A 23,996-nucleotide genomic window follows, 5' to 3' on the forward strand; every position below is an offset into this window, starting at 1 on the left:
GGCCTTTGGAGCCAAGTTTGCCTGATCCCACTGTGGTATCTAGTCCTAAGCATACGCAACGTGGATGGCTTCCTAGGAAAGTATTTCAGGGTGACAGGATCATACTGTGGAAAGGAGGAGACAGAGCAGAGCCCAGCTCAGCCCCCGAGCTAGTCATGGAGCGTGGAATGGGAAATGAGGCAGAGTGGGGCATGTTCAGACTGGTGAAATGGAAACTGCCCAGTCTCCACTGTAACCAGCAAAAAAGGCACCTCAACCTGGGGCAGCATCTCATGTGTAGTCTGTGTGGATGACAATTATGAAGACACCCTCATTTCCATGACTGTAAAACTGGAGAATGTATGGAGGACTCTCAACTTACTTTTCATAATGAAAAGTTATGATTGTGGTACAGGAAGCACAGGAGCGAAGGAAGCAGGATGGTGGAGCCTGTTAAGAATTTCATGAAGGCCAACATTGGGAGGCAGCCAGGCCAGGCTGGTTATCCATGGCTAAACATTAGAGACATGCAGATGTGAAACACACTAAAACCAAGTGATTCTCCTACCAAGTGGGAGCATAAACTACAAGTCATTTCCTCCAATGTTACCACCAGAGCGATCTTATCCACAGCAAAAGCTGATAAACATTTCCTTCTGAATTGCCACATCTTCCAATAACTGGAGAATCATGGGAAACTAACAGCGAAGAGTCTAATAAGGACACGTAAAAAGACACAGGAAATATTTTGATTACTTTATTTTTTAATCTTCAAAATTTTCTGCCATGACACAGGAATGCATGATAGAAATGGCTCAACATCTTCACATGAAACACTTGGATTCATTTTCATTCACAAGTTTTTCTAAAACATCTACAATTTCATAATCCCACCTACTTCCAACCATTATCACAGATTTAACTGACCATTAAACAGTAGTTGCCGGCATTAGACAGCTGGAACACTCTGAGCATTAGTAGTGTCTTTGGAAACTACTCCCCAACAGTGTCATGATTATAAATCTCATTGTACGTGGCAACCCTGAAGGTGACACATGTCCCCAAATACCCTGCTTAGAATGGAGAGCAGTCTCCTGGGTTCTAGAGGACATGCACTTCTAGGCTTGCTTGGTTCACCTCCTGGCATTTTCCTCGCAGGGAACGAGCGACACGCTGACCTGACGGTTGAATCCCACCACTAACAAGAGGCCATAGATGCCTGATACTCAGGTGCTCTGAGGACTGTGGGCAGAACATACTGAAAAAGTCAGGTTTGTTTGGAATCCATGTCTCTTCTTTGGAAGAGAATGATTTTGAGGTTATTTTTTTTGTTTTTATAAAAAAAAAGTTGTAAACAAAAGGAAAGAGACAGACAAAGACATATTACCTATACACAGAGATCTACACTGAGTATTTTTGATGTGGTGTGTATCTTCTTCCCAAGAGACACACAAACCCAGAGTATCCCTACCTGCCCCTTCACCCCACTCCCTTCCTTGCAGAGTGTGACTATAAATGCTGTAAGCGTCCTTAGGAGTTCACTGGAGTTTTCATATTACCAAATGACGATGAAATACCTGATATGTATTACTCCTGAGAAGATTCTAGAAGGGAATGACAGTTCTGATGCACTTTGGAATGGCACAATCACATAAACACTTGCATACTTAAGACTTCTGAACTCATCCAAAGTTTCTACACATGATCTGACCCCCCCCAAAAAGTATCAAAACGATGCAGCAAGTTAAAAAATTGTAATCAAAGTATAAACAAATATATAGGAAATGTATATTTGTCAGTATTTTAAAGTAGGAAACATACTTAAGAGAAACAGTTGACAAAACTAAAAGGAACAAAAAGCTCCTCAAACACCCATCTTTCCAATGCATACTAATACATGCACTTCCCAAATAAAAGCTAGCCGCAAAGTGTATAGCAACTCCATCAGAAAAAATTACCATATAGCAAATAGGTTAAGTTTGCAATTTATAAAAAAATTACTATTATTCACACTTCTGTAAAAAAGAATTTGTATTTGCTGAATATCATCCCTCCATATAATTAATTTGTATAAAAATGACAAGTGAATCAATGAATTTCAAGCACCAATTCAACTACTTAAACAAACCTACTGTCCTTCTATTGAGGGAACAAATAATGATGAAAGGTTAAGCTAAAATCAGCCAGGTAATTATCATAGTTTAGTTTTAAAGGCATGCGGTTTGTTTCTTCCATTCACTTGAATGCCAAACATTAGAGAACCTTTAGGCCACTAAAAGACTTATAGGAACTCACCATTTCTGAGTATCAATGGTTCAGTATACATTAAAAGCTCTTTAACACACCAATGCTGTAATTCTAGGATAAAATAGATTTGCACACAGAAATTAAGGACTGCTCTTTGATATAATTAGAAAGGCAGCACCCACATAGTAGACTAACTAGCACATCTGCATATCTACTGGTAGTGTAAAGAAATGACACTATTATTCTAGAAGGCAATGCCATTTTACTTGGCAATACTGAGGTTTTCCTTAATTAAAAAATTTCCATTAGACAACTGGGGTGGGAGGATATCTCAATAGAAACACATTCCCTCCCCCCCCGCCCCCCGTATCAGGGAAAGTGGCCATCCGAGCCAGTAGGTGACTGAGTAACAGTGTTTGTGATGCCTCTTGTTCCTGAAGGAAACACGTTCAGGTAACAAGGGGTTTGTTTTCAATCAATATAACTGTTGTTTTTGTTTCCAGTATTTATACCAGACCACTGACACACACAGTGATCTCTGAGACATGATGAATTGGCTGTATCTGAGACTGAAGATAAGACTGTTGAATGTGGAAAACAAAATCTGACTCAGTGGTGATGCTCTGCTATGTGAATCATGTCACAGATCACAGCAGTGAAGGAGAGACGAGTCCACGGAAACCAGGACCTTACAACAGAGGTGGAGCATCATCTTGCTGGTCCTCAGAAAGCACTTCCATCTGCTGCTCGCTGACCTCATGGGCCGGCTCTTCATAAACAGGCTCGCCAAGGTCCTCACTGCCGTCCTCACTCTGCTCCTCGTTGTGGTCTTCGCTCGGCTCCACAGTCTGATCCAAGCTGTTCTCCAGAAGTGTGGGAGAATTGCTTACTCTACTCTCCTCTTCGGCTGTCTCCTGAAGGGACTGGGAAGGAGGTGGAGAAGCACTGGACTGGAGGACACTTTCAGAGGAAGAAATGGGGGCTCTGCTCAGAGAAGAATCTGCCACGATATCATTCTGGGGCAAAGGTAACTTTTCCATAAGTTTCCACTGAATGATGCTCATGTCTTTTCCACCAGTTGAAATCAGGTGACTGTCATTATGAGTAAAACTGACGTTGGTAACATGGCTGCTGTGGGCACTATACTTGTGACTGGGGGCCTATAAAATAAATCAGACAGGAAAATTAGACATCCTGAACACACCTGAGGACAGCAATGACTAGGTATGGGAGGGAACTTTGCTTATGAAACAGGCATTTCTGAATCAAACCATCAAGCCAGTAAATTGTAATGTTAACAATTTTTTATATAAAAGGAGAAATAAAACAATTGGCCATTTGTACTTTCACATTTCATATTAAAAAAAACAAGAGCCTGCCTCTCCTAGAGGTCAGGTAGTAGCACATTTGGCAGCTACTCCTGAAATAGTTACGGGATAATTTACTAGGCTGGCAGGATTATAGGTAAATTTTAAAGTGGAATTATTTTATTTTATTTTTTTTGGCCAGTCCTGGGCCTTGGACTCAGGGCCTGAGCACTGTCCCTGGCTTCTTCCCGCTCAAGGCTAGCACTCTGCCACTTGAGCCACAGCGCCGCTTCTGGCCGTTTTCTGTATATGTGGTGCTGGGGAATCGAACCCAGGGCCTCGTGTATCCGAGGCAGGCACTCTTGCCACTAGGCTATATCCCCAGCCCAAAAGTGGAATTATTTTAAAGTGCTTAAAAATAATAGCACTTGACCATAAACAAAGAGTAAAACATCACCGGTCACCAATTTTACAGCTATCTTGTCCTTCAGCCTTTATAAGGAGGGGAAGGAAACAGAATGTGCCTGGATTCTTCTCTGTACATGTTAGTATTAGTGTCAAGAATTATTTAACCCTACAAATACTTTTTTGCCAGCAACACAAAATAATCCCCAAAGAGAAGGTCCTCTGACACTGGTTTCTATGAGCGGTGCTCACCTTGGCTTTGGAGCAGGGGTACTGGAACAGATGGACTTTACAAAAGTCATCGGCAACGGCTATCACCTTTCTGTTGTGGGATCGCACCAATGCATTGATGTCTGTCCCATCAGACCCTTCTGGCCAGACACCTAGGAAACATACAGGTGTAGAGAAATTAGCCTAAATGTAATTATGATATGGCGTATGGAATGCCTAAACAGCCTCAAGATGGGAAACTTAAGCCAACAGTATTCAGGAGTAACCAGCAGGGGGTGCTAACAAACTGGTTTTAAATGCTTGAGTCACCTCAACAAGCTTTTCTTTTTCAAAGTCCAGGTTAAAGAAACAGCAAAACACATGCCTGGACCCTTAGTACAAGCAGAGCCATAACACTAAGTCTTCAAAGTGAATTCTAAGTTCCTTTATCAGGCAGACATTCTTTTTTGTCTAGCATACTATCCCAGACTTTTCCCGAAACATTTATATCCAACAGAAAGATATATCTAATATAATTATTGTGAGGCATTTTAAGAACTATGATTAGGCTCAACATAAATGAACACATTATGGCTAGATTATAACTATGGAACAGAAGCTAAGTGCCAGTGACTCATGGCTGTAAAGCTACTTAGCAGGCTAAGATTGAGAATTAAACTTTTAAACAGCAGACAGGAAAGTCCATGAGTTTCTTATTCTCAATTAACCAGCAAAAAGGCAGAAGTGGAGTATGGCTCAAAAGGTAGAGCACCAGCCTTGTGCGAAAGAAAAGCTCAGGGAGAGAGCCCAGGCCAAAATAAAACAAAATGGAATATTTGAGGGTTAAGTTGTTGGCTTCTTATATTGAATACCACACCACTTCAAAGAGTGATTTGTGTAAATTTGGCAAAAATAAGTCAAAACACTTTTTTTTTTTTTTTTTTTTTTGCCAGTCCTGGGCCTTGGACTCAGGGCCTGAGCACTGAGCACTGTCCCTGGCTTCCTTTTTGCTCAAGGCTAGCACTCTACCACTTGAGCCACAGTGCCACTTCTGGCCCTTTTCTATATATGTGGTGCTGGGGAATTGAACCCAGGGCTTCATGTATATGAGGCAAGCACTCTTGCCTCTAGGCCATATTCCCAGCCCCTTGAAACACCTCTTGATGGATTTCTTAATAAGTAGATAAATACTGTCTCTTCAAAATCACTAAGAAGCTGTAGGACAATAGTCTGAGGCCATGACCTGGCAAAAACACAAGACCTTAGGGGTTGGATATGGGTCAAATAGGTCTTGCCTAGCAAGCACCCTCAACTCAAAACCCAGTACTAGAAAAAACCCCAAAACCCAAAAACCCTCAAAACAAAACATCCCAGGAAAGTTACTAGTTACTACTTGAATATTAACTGGAATAATAAATGGTTTATGGACTATTTACCATTTCTTATTAGAGGCTTCCTCATCCTGATAGCACCTGTGTTTAAAATCATAATGTGATGAGGTAGAGAAGAGCCAGTTTCAGCCAGTAGAGATGTGGAGTATTTTGGGTATTGATAACAACACCCATATCCAGCATTTTAGTTACTGGGTATAGCAAGGCTTTCTTGTTTGAACTTCTTTTTCTTCCTCCGAGGCAAGCCTCGTGGTGCAGCTGCGGTGGCCTCCGGTGCCTATGGATGCTTCTGCCTCCCCAGCGCTGGGGCCCACTGGCCCCACCACTCTGGCTCTGGCTCCACTGGCCCGGCCACTTCCTGAAGCCTCTCAGAAAGGTATTTCAGGTTGAGGAATGGCTTAAGGAAACTGTCACAGAGGACAGGTAATGTCCAAAACACCAGATTAGGAATAATCTCCAAATTTTATGTTTAAGTAATGTCTACTAAAAATCCTTTTACAGGGCTGGGGATATAGCCTAGTGGCAAGAGTGCCTGCCTCGGATACACGAGGCCCTAGGTTCGATTCCCCAGCACCACATATACAGAAAACGGCCAGAAGCGGCGCTGTGGCTCAAGTGGCAGAGTGCTAGCCTTGAGCGGGAAGAAGCCAGGGACAGTGCTCAGGCCCTGAGTCCAAGGCCCAGGACTGGCCAAAAAAAAAAAAAAAAAAAAATCCTTTTACAGCATAGCATGGTGATATACACCTGCCACTAGAGCACTTCGGAGGCTGAGACAGGAGGCCAACCCGAGTGAAGACCTTGTCTTAAGAATGCCTTTGCTTGGAAAAAAAAAAAAAGAATGCCTTTGTATTTTGACATGCAATATTGGGTAATGAACATCCACATGCAGGGACATGAAGACACTGGAGATAGGTCTCATACACTGCTGGTGTGTGCAAATGGCTTGTCATTCTGGAAAATAGTCTGCCAGTTCATCAAAAGGTAAAACATGCAGTTACCCTTTGACTTAGCAATTCTCCTTGGTATATACTCTAAAGAAATGGAACCATGTCCTTAAAAAAAACAACAACAACAATGGTACATCATTGTTCATAGCAGCATTATTTGTATTAGCTAAGATAATACCATTTGGCCATTAAACTACTCGATGCAAGTTACAACATGGATGGCTAAATGCTAAATGAAAGCAACCAGTCTTAATGGATCATATATTGTACGCTACTACTTATGCTATTCAGAACAGGAAAACTGACAGAGAAAGATTAGTGGCTGCTAGGGTGGAGTGGGCGGAGGGAGAGATGAGAAGTGACTGCCATGGGCATCGGGTTTCTTTGGGGAGTGATGTAAAGTCTTTAGCAGTTTAACAGAACTCTTTCCCTCCTTCACTTTCTCTACTGCTAGGATTGATATGCATCACCTAAGCCAGGCTTTCAATTTTCAGTTCCAAGGAAAAAAAAAACAGGAAGGCATTCTGCATTGCTATGTTAAGAGTCCCTTCCTTCTAATTGTCTTTCATATTTATTGAGGGCCAAAGACACAAAGTTCTGCAGATAAGAAAATCCTGTATTGCTAATCTGACAGTAACTAATACTACTAAAGAATGGGCATAAAGCTGGGTGTCATGGCGTGGACACTTGTCATCCTAGCTTTGTGCAAAGTGTAAATGGGGGCATCTTGGTCAATTGAGCAAAAAATGAGACTCTATCTCAAAAATAACCAGAGCAGAAAGAGCTGAGGGTTTGGATCAACTGGTAGAGCACTTGCCCTGAAAGCACAAAGCCTTGAGTTCAAACTCTTTCTCATCAAGAAGAGTGCACAAAGATTATTTTTCATTTGTAAGTTTACACCAATAAACACAATCTATACAAAAACTTCAGAAACCACCTTTTTACACTGGGTGTCACATTCTTACCAAAGACTTGAAAGCCTAGCACACAGGTGTATGTTGTCCAATCAATGTCCTTACATTCCGATCGATTCCTGATTAGTTTGCAGCCATCTTGAATGTTCCCTTGAAATTTAGAAACAGGAGGTATAATCACAGTGCTTGTGTACAAATGTATTTGAAAGTGCATCTCGATTCAAACTAGCCACGTTTACTTGTATTTATAATCCATACACTGAAAAACATTAAGACACATTTAAAAAGGAAAAGAAAATGTTTACCTTAATAGGATTTTATAAAACTATAAACTGTTTTCTGTGGAAGTTTTTTCCCTTTCTAAAAAGTGTATCTGCTCATCCACAACACTCTTCCCTGCCTCCAGGAAAAGTTGCTAAATGAAAGCCCGTCCAGAGTGACATTCATCTCACTGAGTGATTTCTTATTACTGTATGTGCCTTCAGTTCTATGCCATTAAATTAATTCATTACTGTATTAGAGAAGTGAAGCACATGTGAGACACTCATTACTTAGCTCAGAGTAATATGTACTTTGTCAAGCTAGAGGCCAGCATGCATTCTCAGCACAATTCAAATTCCATATAGTCTGTGCATTAGCCCTGAGAGACACATCTGGGCCCCCATATAATTATTCATACTTACAGTACAAAATCTCATAGTCTCCAGAGTTAGACATTATATGCTTGTTGTCTGGGGACCAGTCAAGGTGTGTAATGTAGCTGGAATGTCCCTAGGAGGAAACATAGCATTTCTCAATTTAAGAACAGGGAACAGTATTATAGCCTATAAAACCAAACAGGTCTACAGCAGGCCCTCAGTTCCCTTTCACTGTCTTGCTAGAAGCCAACATTGCAGGTGTGTGAAGAGGCAGTGCTACACTGAGTTTGGCAGGACTGGCAATTCCAGGGGTGGCACCGCTGTAGAATACCTAGAACCTGAGGGAATCCTGCAGGCTTCTAGGCCTAGATACAAAAACAAGCACCTACCACCTGTGAGAGAATTCCCAGGCAAACAGTCCTTAATGTGTCTTAGTGCAACAGATCTCATTCTCTAGGCAACTTCATGCCACTGGTGTCTTATTTATTAGAGTGACTATTTTGGAGAATGAAATACTGGTTACTCAAGTTGCACATGCACAGCTTGGTAAAAACAACCTTAAACTTTACCCCATGGCCCCATGGTTGGGAGCAAAATCTGATACTCTTCTTGAAAAGAGATACAAAGACATTCTAAGCTGCACTTTCATGATTGTCATTGTGGCCAAATGCTGTAATCACAAAAACAATCACAAGTTAAGTAGCCAACGATAACTAATTAAAACCCCAGAAATATTTTAAGTTAAAAATTTTCAAATCTATTTGAGGTAATCCTCTTAAATATCAGTGGCTTACAGCTAATTTTAAATTACCCAGAGAGTTAAAAAGCAAAAAATACCCAGGCCTGCATTTAGTGATTCTTTTTCCTGACAGACATCTAGGTGTTCTCTCACTATCCACAGCTGAGCCACCCTGTAGAACTTCCAGCAATGAGGAAACCTGTTCTGAATCTGTGGTGCATGAGCATCTGTTGTCTCTAATTATGTGACATGTGGCCAGTGTTCTCAGGAAGCTGTACTGCATTTAATGTCATGAACATTCTGTTCATAACATTTTTGTGGCCAGTCACTGCTGTGCAGGAATATGCAGACAGAGAGCAGTCAATTCTTTTTTCTACAAATCTGAAATATCTTTTGTTATTTAATAAAGTTTACAAAGACAAAGGTCTTTTTCTGGGCTGTGCCGTTGCTTCCAGCTATCTGCCCATTCCCAATCTAATGTAGTATGTCCACTTCATATGGGCTTCAGAACTTCACTGACCTCATAAATACCATGGTAAACATTTACAACTACACTAAATTTAGAAAACTGTTGAGAGATCTCCTTAGTGTTTCATTTAGACACGTGTCACATTTCTTTTATTTCACTTCTCAGTTTATGTCTTTCACCAATGTTTCATGTGGCTTGCTGTGCTTTTGAGGCTGGATTTAAAGTCCCTACAGTTTTTATTGTTACTGTGAATGAAATTTCACTCTTGACAGCTTAAAAATATTTTTGCTTGAGGAAGATGGATCTCAACCTATTGATTAGAATGAGACTGGCAGTTTCTAATATACCTCATCACCTTTAGTTGGCTGTCCAGTTACAATGCTGTGTTTCCCAACCACCTGTGAGGTTCCAGAAAATACTTCACTTAGTGGAAGAAGTGACTTTTATTTCTTGTTCTTATTTTCTGCTTGAAACTGTGATGAGATGGCTAGAGATGTGGCAGCATTTTTTTGGGCGGGGAGGGGGGGAAGGGCTGGCTATGGGGCTTGAATTCAGGGCCTATCCCTGAGCCCTTTTGCCTATGGCTAGCACTCTACCGCTTTGAGCCACAGCACCACTTCTGGTTTTTTGGTGGTTAATTGGAGATAAGACTCTCATAGGCTTGCTTGCTTGGGCTGGTTTTGAACTGTGATTTTCAGATTTCAGCCTCCTGAGTAGCTAGGATTACAGGCATGAGCCACCGTGTCTGGCTGATGTGGCAATATTTTTGTTTTGTTTTTTTGCCAGTCCTGGGGCTTGAACTCAGGGCCTGAGCACTGTCCCTGGCTTCTTTTTGCTCAAGGCTAGCACTCCACCACTTGAGCCACAGTGCCACTTCTGGCCCTTTTCTATATATGTGATGCTGGGGAATTGAACTCAGGGCTTCATGAGTACGAGGCGAGCACTTTACCACTAGGCCAATTCCCAGCAATATTTTATGATACTAGCATATTAAGATGAAGAAGAAAAGGGGCTGGGAATGTGGCTTACTGGTAGAGTGCTCAGGTCCTGAGTGGCAAAAAGAAAAGAAAAAAGGAAAAGAGTCTAAATCTTCAAAAAATATTTGTTGTTGTTAGTCCTGTGGCTTAAACCCAGGGCCTGGGTGCTGTCCCTGAGCTTTTTCTTTCAAGTACCACTTTGAGCTACAGGGTCATTTCTGGTTTGCTGGTGGTTAAAGGGGTCTCAGTTTCCTGCCCAGGCTGGCTTTGAACTGGGATCCTCAGATCTCAGCTTCTTGGAGTAGCTAGAATTATAAGCATGAACCACTGGTACCAAGCTAACTTAAAAAAAAAAAATCTTTTTCTAGGACTTATCCCCATGTTCGAGGCATAAATGGTAGGTAAGTGTTCCACCAATGAGCTACATTCCCAGACCCTAAAAACCTCTTTTAAATGAGGCCACGTCTTATCCTAAATTTAAGTCACTAGGATACTGTATATAATTCTTGTTACACTAATATTGGACTCTACTAAAATCTGGTATTAGTTTAATGGTTTACATTCTTGGAGATTTCTAGGTACAGAATTACTGTCTTTATTCTTTATCTTTCTAATTACCACTACCCCCTGCCAAAAATCTTACTTTTACACACATTTCCTACCTATTTTCTAATAGTGCTTTTTAGTGTATCGCTAAAACTTCACATACTTTATCTCCTGTACTGAGATATTTTGGGATTGTTAAAAAAGTACATGAAAATGAGTCAAACATAAAAACCATTTTAGCAGCCAGGTACAGATTAAAACAACTTTAATCTCACTGAAAACAGAATAGAAACTAAGTCAATCAGGATAATCTTTAATTTTAACATAAAAGTAACTCAGAGAAGTTAATTAGCAGACAAGAGATTACAAGCAGTAGTAACAGAAGACTGTAAGACCAGCTGGTGGAAGTAGATAGCAAAGAGAAGTGACAGTTGGAAGTAAACCATCAAACAGAAGATAATTAGAAAAGCTGGGTAGACAGGCCTTTCATTATAGCCTCCAATAGCACTATAAACTCTAACAGTTTCTCAGGGTATCTCAAACATAATGCTTTCAAACACTCATTAAAGATAAAAAGCTGTGTAATTAGAGTAGTAGGACAAGTTTTATGCAATTGATCAACTTTCCATTTCCCAAGATTTCCAAGGTCATTCTAATGATCAATGTCACACAATGCCCTGTTTCTTCTCTGGATCAGTTGTAGTATAATAGTACAATACTGTAATATTGAAAAATCTTAGGGTCACCATACAGTGCCAAGTGTGCTCTACTAAGAGGAAGAAAAACTATGCCCAGGTCTGACATCTGGCCTTGTGACAAGAAGTGACCAATGCTAGATCACTATTTTTCTTTGAAACTCCGTTTGTTTGTTTTTGCCAGTCCTAGGGCTTAAACTCAGGGCCTGAGCACTGTCCCTGGCTAGCACTCTACCACTTGAGCCACAGCGCCACTTCTGGCTTATTTCTATATATGTGGTGCTGAGGAATCGAACCCAGGGCTTCATGTATGCAAGGCAAGCACTCTACCACTAGGCCATATTCCCAGCGTCTGAAACTCAGTTTCTTCATCTGTAAAATGCTACTAACTATAAAAGTAGGATCCCAAAGGATTAAATCACATTTGATATATAGGATCTTCCCTTGTGTGTCTGCTGTAACATTGCAGTTGAAAATAAACATTTGGAGCTGGACAGGGTAATTTTAGCCATCCAAAAAATTTTTACAGTTGAATATTTAACTTGATTTTACTACAGTAAGTAATACTATCTAGTCCACATCATAAATATTAAGGTAATAATAAATAGGTTAAAAGGTGGACTTAATAATATTAATAACCAGCGAGTCATAATTGTTCTCAAGACAAAAAAATTGTGGAAGATCTCCAGCTCTCAGGTTGTTTTGTTAGGTAAGGTTAAATATGCCATTGGAAGCCTAGGTACAAAACATACCAAAGAAACAAATCTCTCCTTCAAAGAGTAAATGGCTTGCCTGGTCTTTGTTTACACAAATTGAACATTACTAATGTAAACATTAAAAATTTAAATGTGAAAGATGCCCAAATCTAAAACTTTGTGAGTAACCACATGATGCCACAAGTAGAAATTCCCAGACTTAACCTTGTGATAAGTGGGTCAAAATGCAGGTGCATAAAAATATTGCATGAAATTACCTCCAGGCTATATATAAGCTATGCAGGAAACACATGAATTTTATGTTCTGACTCAAATCTCATCCTTATAACACATCTAATTATGAATATGCAAATATTCACAAATCCAAAAGACTGAAATTTGAAACATGTCTGGTCTCAATTACTGTGGATATGGATATTTAATCTATCCCTAGTAAGCAAAATAAACTTCAGTATGAGTCTGAAGTTTATTTTGCTTACTATAAGATGTATATGTTTCTTTTTTTTTATAGTAGCAATAGTTTCTTTTTTATTTTTTTGCCAGTCCTGGGGCTTGGACTCAGGGCCTGAGCACTGTCCCTGGCTTCTTTTTTCGCTCAAGGCTAGCATTCTGCCACTTGAGCTACAGCGCCACTTCTGGCCATTTTCTGTATATGTGGTGCTGGGGAATTGAACCCAGGGCTTCATGTATACAAGGCAAGCACTCTTGCCACTAGGCCATATCCCCAGTCCCTCTTTTTTAATATACTTTAGGAAACAATATACAAAGCTGGCTTCCCCACCATTTCCAGATAACAGCAGGAAGCTCCAATTCCACAAATTTAGCGTTTTGTGATGGCTAGAACAACAGTCAGCACCAGACTTGAACAGTTAGCTACAACACAACATTCTTCAAAATGAAATGTCATAAGAGCAAGACAGGTATACTGGGGCTTAAATGACAACCACTTGGGAAATGACTTAATCATTCTTGTTGAATTTCACATTTCATTAAACATCTTATACACAATTTCCTGTTAAAATGCTTTAAACAAAACCTTCCTTAAAGAATTATTCCAATGAATTATAAATATTCAACAAGAACAGTTCAGAAAAGATCCCCAGGTAGTTCAAATTCTAATGTGCACTGACCGAAGGAAAAGAAAAATAACAATTGTTTGTTTGTTAAGATGTATATGTTTCTGAGAACTAATTCGTGTGTGTGTGTGTGTGTGTGTGTGTGTGTGTCTATCTGCCTATCTGTGTCAGCACATGCTGGTAGTGGGACTTGAGCAAGGCCTTAAACTCATGATCCTCTTTGTGAATCTTGAGTGCTGGATTACACCACCATATCCAGCTAAGATGACATTTTTAGAGGCAGAATGATAAGGGATATTGGAAGGGTGTCAAGGATGGGCAGAGATAAACAACAGTGAGATTATAAGTCAGAGGCCTTTTATTTCCCACTCCCTGTTTTTGTTTTGTTTTGTTTTTTAATATAGTGATCCAGACGCACTGTACTCACAAATGGACATGCTGCATTGTAACTCCTTTTATACAATTACTTAAAGATAATAAAAATATAATCTGCAAAGTGAAAAACCACCTTAAGGGCTGGGAATATGGCCTAGTGGTAAAGTGCTTGCCTCGTATACCTCAAACCCTGGGTTCCATTCCTCAGCACCACATATATATATATAAAAAAAAGCCGGAAGTGGTGCTGTGGCTCAAGAGGTACAGTATTAGCCTTGAGCAAAAAAGAAGCCAGGGATAGTGCTCAGGCCCTGAGTCCACACCCCAGGACTGGCAACAAAAACAAAAAACCACCTTAAGAAATATCATAAAACTAGTCAAATATCAAGCTCTCATCAAAAGGAGCTATTATTTCCAGAGCACACTGGGAACTATAATGTTTTGAAGTCAGGCAGTCTGTTTTCAAAGATAAAGATTAAAGTTTAGCATAGCTTAACACTTCAAAACAACAGCTATAAACAATTCACTCTTTAGCAGAAGTAAAATCTACCACTTTACAAATTATTTTGCTTCACTACTTACAGTGCACTTTCCATATCTGCTATATTTTCTTCCATTTTCAGAAACCACATAGAGGTAAATAAAGTTGTCATGAGATCCTACAGCCAGAAAGGTACCATCTAGAATGAAACAGGAGAAAGTGTTCACTATAGGGAAGAAGTCTAGAGATTTACTGTTACTTTAGTAGACTTATGTGATATTTTGCAAATGTTCCAAATTTAACTGTTGGTAATTTAACTGTTATTTGGCATTTTACAAATGAATACAATATCACTCAGGATACCTGAAAATCAAACAGTGATGTAGCCCTACAGAGAAGCCTTCCTTGGAGATGCTCACTGACCACCGACGCTCTCTTCACCTAGTTAGCTAAAAGCTGGTCTTAGACGGTTACTCACCTCAGCAAGCTGGATGCATAGCTGCTTAGTTCACTGAGCACACACGATCCCAGTTACAGTGTAGGTTCTTTTGGGAAGAGTCTAGGTTATTATCTTTTGCAGTTTCTGCCACTGAACCTACCACAGCGCTAGTAAGCAGGTAAAAAATGGCCAAGAAAATCCCTTGACCTTCAGATTTTAATTGCTACTTTACCATTATAAAACAGATTACGGAAAAAAAAACAATAACATTGCTGATTCCGGATGACTAGGTTTACAGCTTGGAGCACTTTCTTTGTTCAATTGAGAGAATAGTATTTTGTGCTTCTACTGAAACAACCAGGAAGCAATTAAAAAAAAAAAAGATCCTTTTGGTCTTAAGCCAATAACCATAAAATGTATTTTCAAGGCTGGAGATGAAGTTCAATGGTACAGCACTTGCCTAGCATGTGCAAGACCCTGGATTCAATCCCCAGTACCATAAAAACAAGACAATGCTTGGCACCAGTGGCTCAGACTTGAAAGTCCTAACTACTTAGGAGGCTGAGACATGGAAAATGGAGCCAGGCCAGGCAGAAAAGTTAGTTGGAGATTACACCTCTGATCAACCAGCAAAATCCTGGGCTGGAGGTATGGCTCACGTGGCAGAATACCAGTTGTTAGTGAGCAAGCTGAGTACTAAGTAAAGCCCTGGGTTTAGGCCCCAATATAAGTAAAAACAAGACAAAACTTCTTCAATGTAAGAAAACAGCAGACTAACTCTACAGAAGAATGGTATAAATAAAAACCACATTAGTAACAGGAACAAGTATTTGAGATATTATTACAGACACAACACTATGAACAATGGATAAGGTCAAAGGTAAATGAAGCTACTTTAATGAAAAAAAAAAAGCAATTCTTATAAATGTACTGGTATTTTACCTAATTAACAAATCAATGTGACTAAAAACAATGTAACAGGAGCCAAAGGACTGAAAGGGTGTAAAATACTCATATATTTTTAAGTATGATTATTTTTCTCCTACCTCCCCACTCTGCTGGCTACACTAGGGCTTGAACTCTGGGCTGGAGGTATATTTGCTAGAACAAGCGTTTTACCACTTGACATATGCCTCTAGCCCTTTTCTGCTTTAGCTATGTTTCCGACAGGTCTTGTGCTTTTTGCTAGGGCTGGCCATGGGACTGCAATCCTACTCTTTTATGCTTCCTGCATAATTGAAATGATAAGCATGTACCACCACAACGGGCTTGTTTGTTTATATGGAAGTCTCACTAATTTTTTGCCCAGAATAGTTTCAAACTATGATCCTCCCAATTCTGCCCTCCTACCTGGGATTACAGGTTTGCTTAAACGGTCTGGCTCTCTCATTTTTATGGTGTAAGAGATTGGACCCAGGGCCTTGGGTACAGTAGGCAAGCGCTCTACCATTGAGATGCATACATCCCCACTCCTCATACAAGCTCTCTCTTTTTGGTGGTACCACAGTTTGAACTTGAGGCCTCATTCTTGCTAAACAAGTACTCCATCGTGGAGCCATACATCTAGCCCTTTTTTGGGCTGGTTGTATTTGAGAAAGGTCTCATTTCTTGTGCCTGGACTAGAATCTACCCACTTCAGACTTCCTGTTATAGCTGGGATGACAAATGAAAAGCAGCATGACCAGCTAGCTATTGGTTAAGAAAGGTCTTAAGAACTGTACTGTCCCAGTTGGTCTAGAACTACCATCTTCCCAAGGACCTATGATACAGGCATGAGCCAACAGAGCTTCTTATACTCCCTTATATAAAAGGAAGAGATTGCTAAATATCTTAATTCAGCCTAGTATACATTCAAAATCCTATATATGTATAGTCCTAATTTGGGGGGGAGGGAGGAAATAATGTGGTTTTCAATTTGCAAATATTGCTATAATAATTAATTCTAAAATAAAATTCGATGACTTTGGATGTTAACTTTAGCATATCTTTTACAGTTTCCAGCAATTAAACTGATGTTCAAAGAAACTTTATTTTCAATACTGTACAACTTTAGAGAATGAAGAAAAGGAATCGGCTCCATTAGAAGTCCGAGTACACAGTTACAGTACAGTGCTGTGAGTATCAGGCTGGAGGAGGGTGACTGTGCCTACCTATTGAGTATCGCATCACGGAGAGCTGCTCATTTCCATCCGTGTGGATAGAAACCAGATCTCTGGTTTCAGCATCCAGAACAAACCACCTGTTAAAAAGTAAAAAAAAATTCTTCAAATTCCAGCATTTATAGAAAAAAAATGGCTGCTGAACTTTTCTCCACTCTTAAGATTTTTCTCTGGGAAAGTGAGGGAAGGGGTGACACTGTTCAAAAAGAAATGTACTCTTTACCTGACAATATAACTGCAATCCCTCTATATAACATCTTTATAATAACAAGTTTTTAAAAATACATGAAAAAATTTCAACAATAATCATTTTTTTCTTCTTTTAAATTTTGTGCTAGTCCTGGAGCTTGAACTCAAGAGCATAGGCACTGTACCAGAGCTTTCGTGCTCAAGCTAGTGCTCTATTTGAGCCAAAGCTCCACTTTCGGCTTTTTTTTTTTTTTGCCAGTCCTGGGGCTTGGACCCAGGGCCTGGGTACTGTCCTTGGCTTCTTTTTGCTCAAGGTTAGCACTCTACCACTTGAACCACAGCTCCACTTCTGGCTTTATCTGTTTGTGTGGTGCTGAAGAATCGAACTCAGGGCCTTCATGCATGCTAGGCAAGCACTCTACCTCAGCCACATTCCTAGCCCCACTTTCAACTCTCTTGGTAATTAACTGAAGATGAGTCTCCTGAACTTTCTGCTAGGCTGGCTCTGAACTATAACTTTCAGATCTCAGCCTCCTGAGTAGTTAGGATTAAAGGCTGGAGCTACCAGCACCCAGCTAATATTTTAAGTATCATATGTTTCTTCTAATGAAGGATAAATTCATTTTGTAAAATTCAGTTTGTTGCAGTATTAACAAACAGTGACAGTCTATTCCTATTCGCACTCCCACTTGGTATTCACTAAATGTCTTTTTATTAGGTATTGTTTTAATACAAAAATAAAACCAGGGTGATAGAGGGGCAAGACTGATTGGAGTATCTAATAAACATGTATGGACATGTAACAATGAAACCGTTACCTGTATAATAATGTAAGCTAATAAAAATACTTAAAGGTGGTGTCAGAGGCACACTCCTGTAATCTTACTCAGGAGGATGAGATCTGAGAATTATGGTTCGAAGCCAGCCTGGACAGACAAATCCTAGAGACTCTTCTCCAGCAAAATGCCAGAAGTAGAAGCATGGCTCAAGATGTAGAATGCCAGCCTTGAGCAAAAAAGCTGAACAAGAGCTTTAGGCTGGGAATTAAAGCTCCAGTAGCCCTAGTATCAGCATGGGGGAGGAGGGGTAGAAAGCTTAAAGAAAGATTAAAATAAGAGGACAACAAGGATAGTATTCTTGAAAATTGCTGTACCAGAAATTGGGAAAAGGAAGTGAGCTGACTGAAATAAAGAGTGATAAGTCATCTCAGTGTCACTAAGTATAATAGAGGAATTCACATAACAGCATAGAAAAGTCTTTAGAGAAGATGGAGGAGGGGCTGGGAATATGGCCTAGTGGCTAGAGTGCTGAGTCCAAGCCCCAGGACTGGCCAAAAAAAAAAAAAAAGAAGATGGAGGATTTGGGTTGTGCTGAACAGGCAGGAGTAACAGCTGTGTAGCTCCCCATAGAGCAGGGAGGCGTGAAGTTCCAGGAATGGTATGAAGGTGCCAGAGAACAGCAGTACTCCAGCAACTGTATAAAAGTACACGAAAGGGCTGGGGATATGGCCTAGTGGCAAGAGCACTTGCCTCGTATACATGAAGCCCTTGGTTCGATTCCCCAGCACCACATATACAGAAAATGGCCAGAAGTGGCGCTGCGGCTCAAGTGGCAGAGTGCTAGCCTTGAGCAAAAAGGAAGCCAGGGACAGTGCTCAGTGCTCAGGCCCTGAGTCCAAGGCCCAGGACTGGCAAAAAAAAAAAAAAAAAAAAAAAGTACACGAAAGCTCCATAGTCTTTGCTAACCTTTCATTTACATTTATAGGCAAAGAAAAAAATTTGAGTGCGTTCTAAAAGGCAATGACAAATCCAAATATGTTATAAATGAATATCTTCAGAGCTTTGTCAAAGAACACTTTAAAGAAAGGATGCTTCAAAAGACCACAGTAAAGACAGACACTAAAGACAGACAACTGAAGGTTGCACAAGTGAGCAAAAAGCAGGTTACAGACAGCATGCCTACCTAGTTGGAAAGAGATTAAAACTGAATATTACCTATATCACAGTATGTACTACATGAGTAGAAATAATAAGTAAATAAAGTGGTGTACTGGGGTTTGAGGTCAAAGACTTGCACTTGCTTAATTAGTCTTGAACATGACCAAAGCCAATGACAGCGCTTACAACTTTTGAAGCATTTTAACTAATGTTTGGGAAAAGGCAGTTTCTCCCTTATTAATTAAACTCAGGGTCTTGAATATGTTAGGAGAGTACTGTTTTACAGAGCTAATCCCCACCTGCCTTCTCTCTATTTAGAAGAGAGGGAAGAACTTGTGAGAATTAAAAAAAGCTTAATGACACTGGTGAGCATGCCTTAATGTCAAGATAGAAGATTACAAACTGTACGATCCCTACCTACTCTTTACATCTCAATACAAGCCTTTATAATTAAATATATTCATGAATAAACTTCAGTAGTTTTTCAAGCCATGGACTTTCAGGCAGTTAATCGATATATTTTGTCATCTACTCAGAGAGTCCCTATGCATGAATATTTGTTTAAAGGCCAAATGTACTCTGAAGCCATATACTACATGTTTTCTGATCATTTCAGTTTGTCAAAAGGTGCATAAGAAACATACTTTATTGCAACTGGACAGCACCCACAGATTATCAGTTTCTTCTAAAAATGTTAGTGTTCCAATCAATTGTTATGGCTGGCAATGTAAAATTCCTCTGTGCCAAGAAATGCCAAGGCTGACACCCAGTGACTGTCTTCAGAAAAGGTACATCATAATATTCCAACTAAAATAACATACACACTAAAGAATCATCAGATACAAAGCCACTCTAAGTATCAGGCTTCAAATCTGTAATGAGTATACAGACATTTTATCATATTCTCTCCTGCATTTAAAAGTTAATTTTATTTTGGAGAAGCCCCAATTAATTGATCTTGCTTTAAAATCACATCCAGTCTTCCTAGGAAAAGTGCACTCTATTTAATTGTTTTAGAAACTCTTGTAGAGAATTATAAAATCCCAGAATACCTGTTGGTGCATGTGTAGAACTCTAAAATTTTTAGTCATTCACTGATTAAAGATAGTAGCTAGGAAGAAAAGGAGGGGGAAAAGCCAGGTACCTGACTAATCCTTGCTGCTCAGGAGGCTGAGATCTGAGGACTGAGTTAAAGTCAGCCTGGTCAGACAATATGCAAGACTCTTGATTTCTAATTAACCAGCAAAAAGCCCCAAGTGGAAGTACTAGTCAAGTGGATGAGTGCCAGCTATGAGTGGAAAATTCCAAGTGAGAGTGTGAGGCCTAGAGTTCAAGCCCCAGAACTGGCACAAAAAGTAAATTCCAAAACAGGAATGAAAACCCAATTCAAGCCTTTCATTTTCCAATTAGAACACTTACATCCTGCCTAGTCATCGACCAACAAATCAGTGGCCAAACTACAACAGAGCCTTGGCCTTTGTGTTTTTCACCATTTCATACTGGAGATGAGTAATTGCATGAATGGAATATATATTTCACATACACTGACATTTAGGGATCCTGAGAAGAAAGATGACCAGCAAGAGTCTGAAGTTTGATTGGGGAGACAGGATGAACTTCCAATATGGTAAATAGTTCAAAGTATTATGGGTAATCAGAATAACGAAGTTCACAGCAAAAAGTCAACTGAAGATGTGAACTAGATTTTGATTAAATGTAGCAGAGACAGGTGTGATACAAATAAGTTGACAGGAACAGATAAGAAACTATAAAAATGAAGCTGTGCGCTGGTGGCTCATGAGTGGCTCCTAGCTACTAAGCAGACAGAGAGACCCGAGAATCACAGTTAGAAGCGAACTGGGGCAGGAAAACCTAAGGCTCTTCCTTCTATCAAAAAGCCAGAGGGGAAGAGTACTGTTTATGCTTCCCATGATAGGTGTTTACTACTGGACACAGATGTTCTTATTGGTTAAGATGGGCTCTTGTGTGCTTTTTGCCAAGATTGGCCTTTAACCATGATCCTCTCAATTTCAGTTTCCAAAGTAACTAGGATTATAGATGTGAACCACCTGTGCATGAAAGTGGAATTTTGAGAAACTAGATTCAAAAAGCAGAAAGGAGCCAGGTATGGCACTGGCTTACATTGTATCCTAGCTACTCCAGAGTCTGAGGTCTGAGTACTGCAGTTCAAAGCCAACCTGGGTAAGAAAGTTTGTGAGACTCTTTATCTCCACTAAACTACCAAAAAGCCAGAAGTAGAGTTGTGGCTCAAATGGGAGAGTACTAGCCTTTAGCCCAAAAATATCAGGGACAGTAATCACACCCTAAATTCAAGCCCTAGGACGGACACACGGACACACGGGGACACACACACACACACACACACACACACACACACACACACACACACACGGCAGAAACAGGAAGGATAACAGATCGTGGAAAAATCAAATAGAGTATCTTCAATAAGTATGTAAAATGATATAGGTTCAGATGTATTGTGAGCTTTATGAAGCACTTTAAGTTCCACCAACTCAAGTTTTGTAAAAAATGAAAAATGTTACATATGAAAATAATGAGTGGCACACCAAAGTGAAATTAATTAAAAAGATTATAATGACTGGTTCAAATAAATCTGAGATTTTGATAACTAATGATTCCTAGTATATCTTAACATTTATCAATATGTATGGCTTTAAATCATTTGAACTTTGAAATGTCAGCCTTATGAAAGAACTTAGGACCAGTATTTCTCTGATATCAAAACCATATAAAGGGGCTAGGAATATGGCCTACTGGCAAGAGTGCTTGCCTTGCATAAATGAAGCCCTGGGTTTGATTCCTCAGCACCACATATATAGAAAAGGCCAGAAGTGATACCGTGGCTCAAGTGGCAGAGTGCTAGCCTTGAGCAAAAAGAAGCCAGGGACAGTGCTCAGGCCCTGAGTCCAAGCCCCAGGACTGGCAAAAAACAGAAACAAAAACAAAACAAAACAAGCCATATAAAGCAGTCATAAGAAACTAAAGGCCAATATTCTTCATGAATGGGTGCAACAAAGCTGAGTCCAGTAACAAATAAAATAGATGATACACTATGACCATGTGAGATTTACCCTAGGATTTTAAGACTGATTTAATGTCATTGTAACATGTTAATAATGTTAATAAGGGTGAAGACCAATAAATCATCTCAATAAACCAGACAAGGCATATGATAAAAATCCAACACCCTTTCATGTTTAAACATGCTCAAAAAAGAGAAGAAAGCTTGTTTTCAACCCAACAAAGGGCATCTATGAAAGGCTATGAACCAAGATGATATTCCATGGTAAAGAATGATTTTCCCCTTATTTGCAGATTTACTACACGTGATTTTGACTAACTGTTGTTTTAAAAAAAAGATTTTTTTAAAAAGCAAAAGAAATTTCAGAATAAAAAATTACTCCATTTACTCGTTACTCAGCTCAGTTGATATGGACAAACTGGCATTGGGGGTGGGGGTGAGGGGCTGGGAATATGGTAGAGTGCTTGCCTTGTATATATGAAGCCCCAGGTTCGATTCCTCAGCACCACATATATAGAAAAGGCCAGAAGTGGTGCTGTGGCTCAGTGGTAGAGTGCTAGTGCCTTGAGCAAAAAAAAAAAAGCCAGGGACAGTGCTCAGGCCTTGAGTTTAAGGCCCAGGACTGGCAAATAAATAAATAAACTCACAGTGAGTACTGTGGTGTATTTAAGTCTTTTGTGTGATCTGCTGTTTGACAGCCCTCAATTTTGTAAAAATATGCCTCCCAAAAAGTAAAATGGTGTTTGAGGTTAAAAAACCAAAGTAAAAGTTAATATGCTTAATTCGAGTGCTAAAAGGTAAACTTTAGAACTGACAAAAGGTGGATGAGGTGGATGTCTTTAGGAGATGATGAGGGACATTATGGAAAAAATGAATCAAGCATCCACAATATTCAGGATAAATAACATGAAATAAAATCAAGTTTTTGATACGTAGTGTTAGTGTGTACAAAAGTAATTTCTGTAACAGTACTATAGTTATTGTAGACAGTTTCAAGTTACTGATGCTCACATTTATTGTAGAAATGGTATAGATCAATTTAAGTAACTTTAGATTATGGAACTCTACACATTCTTAAGCATTCTTTGTTTTTTCCTAAACTGTGGCCCTAGAACTACATGACCATTGATACTAAGGGTTTCTTTAATTATCAACTGCTCTCCCAAGCAGCTTTAATTCAAAGCTCCGAAGATTTCATCATTCAACTAGCATCACTAGGGCTGGGACCATGGCGTAGTGGTAAGAGTGCTTGCCTCATATACATGAAGCCCTGGGTTCAATTCCCCAGCACCACATATATAGAAAATGGCCAGAGGTGGCGCTGTGGCTCAAAAGTGGCAGAGTGCCTTGAAAAGAAGCCAGGGACAGTGCTCAGGCCCTGAGTCCAAGGCCCAGGACTGGCAAAAAAAAAAAAAAGTTCAAATAGCATCACTATTTATATTGCTACAATTTACTGATCATTAAAGATTTGTTTTCCTATAATTCTGAATTTTGGAGATATCTGAGAATAAACTTGAATGTTTTCACTATCCAGATAGGTAAGCTGGTACCCAAAAGGCCAATAAGAAAGTTGCTATTTTGAATTTTTAAAACACAACAAAAAGCTACTAAGACTGGTATTTTGGTATTATTTTCAGTGCTGAGGATCAAATCTGGGGCCTCACATATGCTAGGCAAGCATTCTGTTACTGGGCTATATGCTCAGCCCACTTAACAACAAAAACTCTACGCAACCAAATTTGATTAGATAATAAACATATGTTACTTAAAGACCCTGGAAAGGTACCAAATAGGTCTCCAAGACCGGTTATTAATGATTTTAGGAAACATGCCTTTATTATGTATCTCTGCAGGATAGATAGGCTGGAAAAAGGTACAATACAATTTATAAAAGTTTAACTGGGCTCTATAAACATCAACTCTTCTCTTGCAAAAAAGACAATAAAGAGAAATCTTCTGATATTTCTAAGGAGAATTAAGTCTGCCTATTCTGTTTATCATTTTGCAACTTGCAATACCTCCATCTCTCTACTTTTTTCCCTATGGCTGCTAAATTTTTTATAACACAATTATGTTTGTTTTTTCTAAGTCTGCTT

At 39.6% G+C, this 23,996-nt stretch overlaps 1 protein-coding gene across 4 annotated transcripts in view; it reads right to left on the bottom strand.

Annotated features, from left to right (window-relative positions):
• Positions 1 to 723: 723 nt before the first annotated feature.
• Eml4 (EMAP like 4) overlaps positions 724 to 23,996 on the bottom strand; it is a 136,151-nt gene continuing 112,878 nt past the window's right edge. For all 4 annotated transcript variants that reach the window (XM_048353052.1, XM_048353051.1, XM_048353050.1 and 1 more), the window contains 6 exons: positions 16,702 to 16,790; positions 14,214 to 14,311; positions 8,084 to 8,171; positions 7,452 to 7,550; positions 4,191 to 4,321; positions 724 to 3,386 (listed from right to left, as the gene is read on the bottom strand). In XM_048353052.1, the coding sequence (XP_048209009.1) occupies positions 2,916 to 3,386; positions 4,191 to 4,321; positions 7,452 to 7,550; positions 8,084 to 8,171; positions 14,214 to 14,311; positions 16,702 to 16,790 (976 nt within the window). In that variant the 3' untranslated portion in view covers positions 724 to 2,915. The remainder of the gene's footprint in view (positions 3,387 to 4,190; positions 4,322 to 7,451; positions 7,551 to 8,083; positions 8,172 to 14,213; positions 14,312 to 16,701; positions 16,791 to 23,996) is intronic.

The sequence above is a fragment of the Perognathus longimembris genome, chromosome 8 (assembly GCF_023159225.1).
Source record: "Perognathus longimembris pacificus isolate PPM17 chromosome 8, ASM2315922v1, whole genome shotgun sequence".
Lineage (NCBI taxonomy): Eukaryota > Metazoa > Chordata > Mammalia > Rodentia > Heteromyidae > Perognathus > Perognathus longimembris.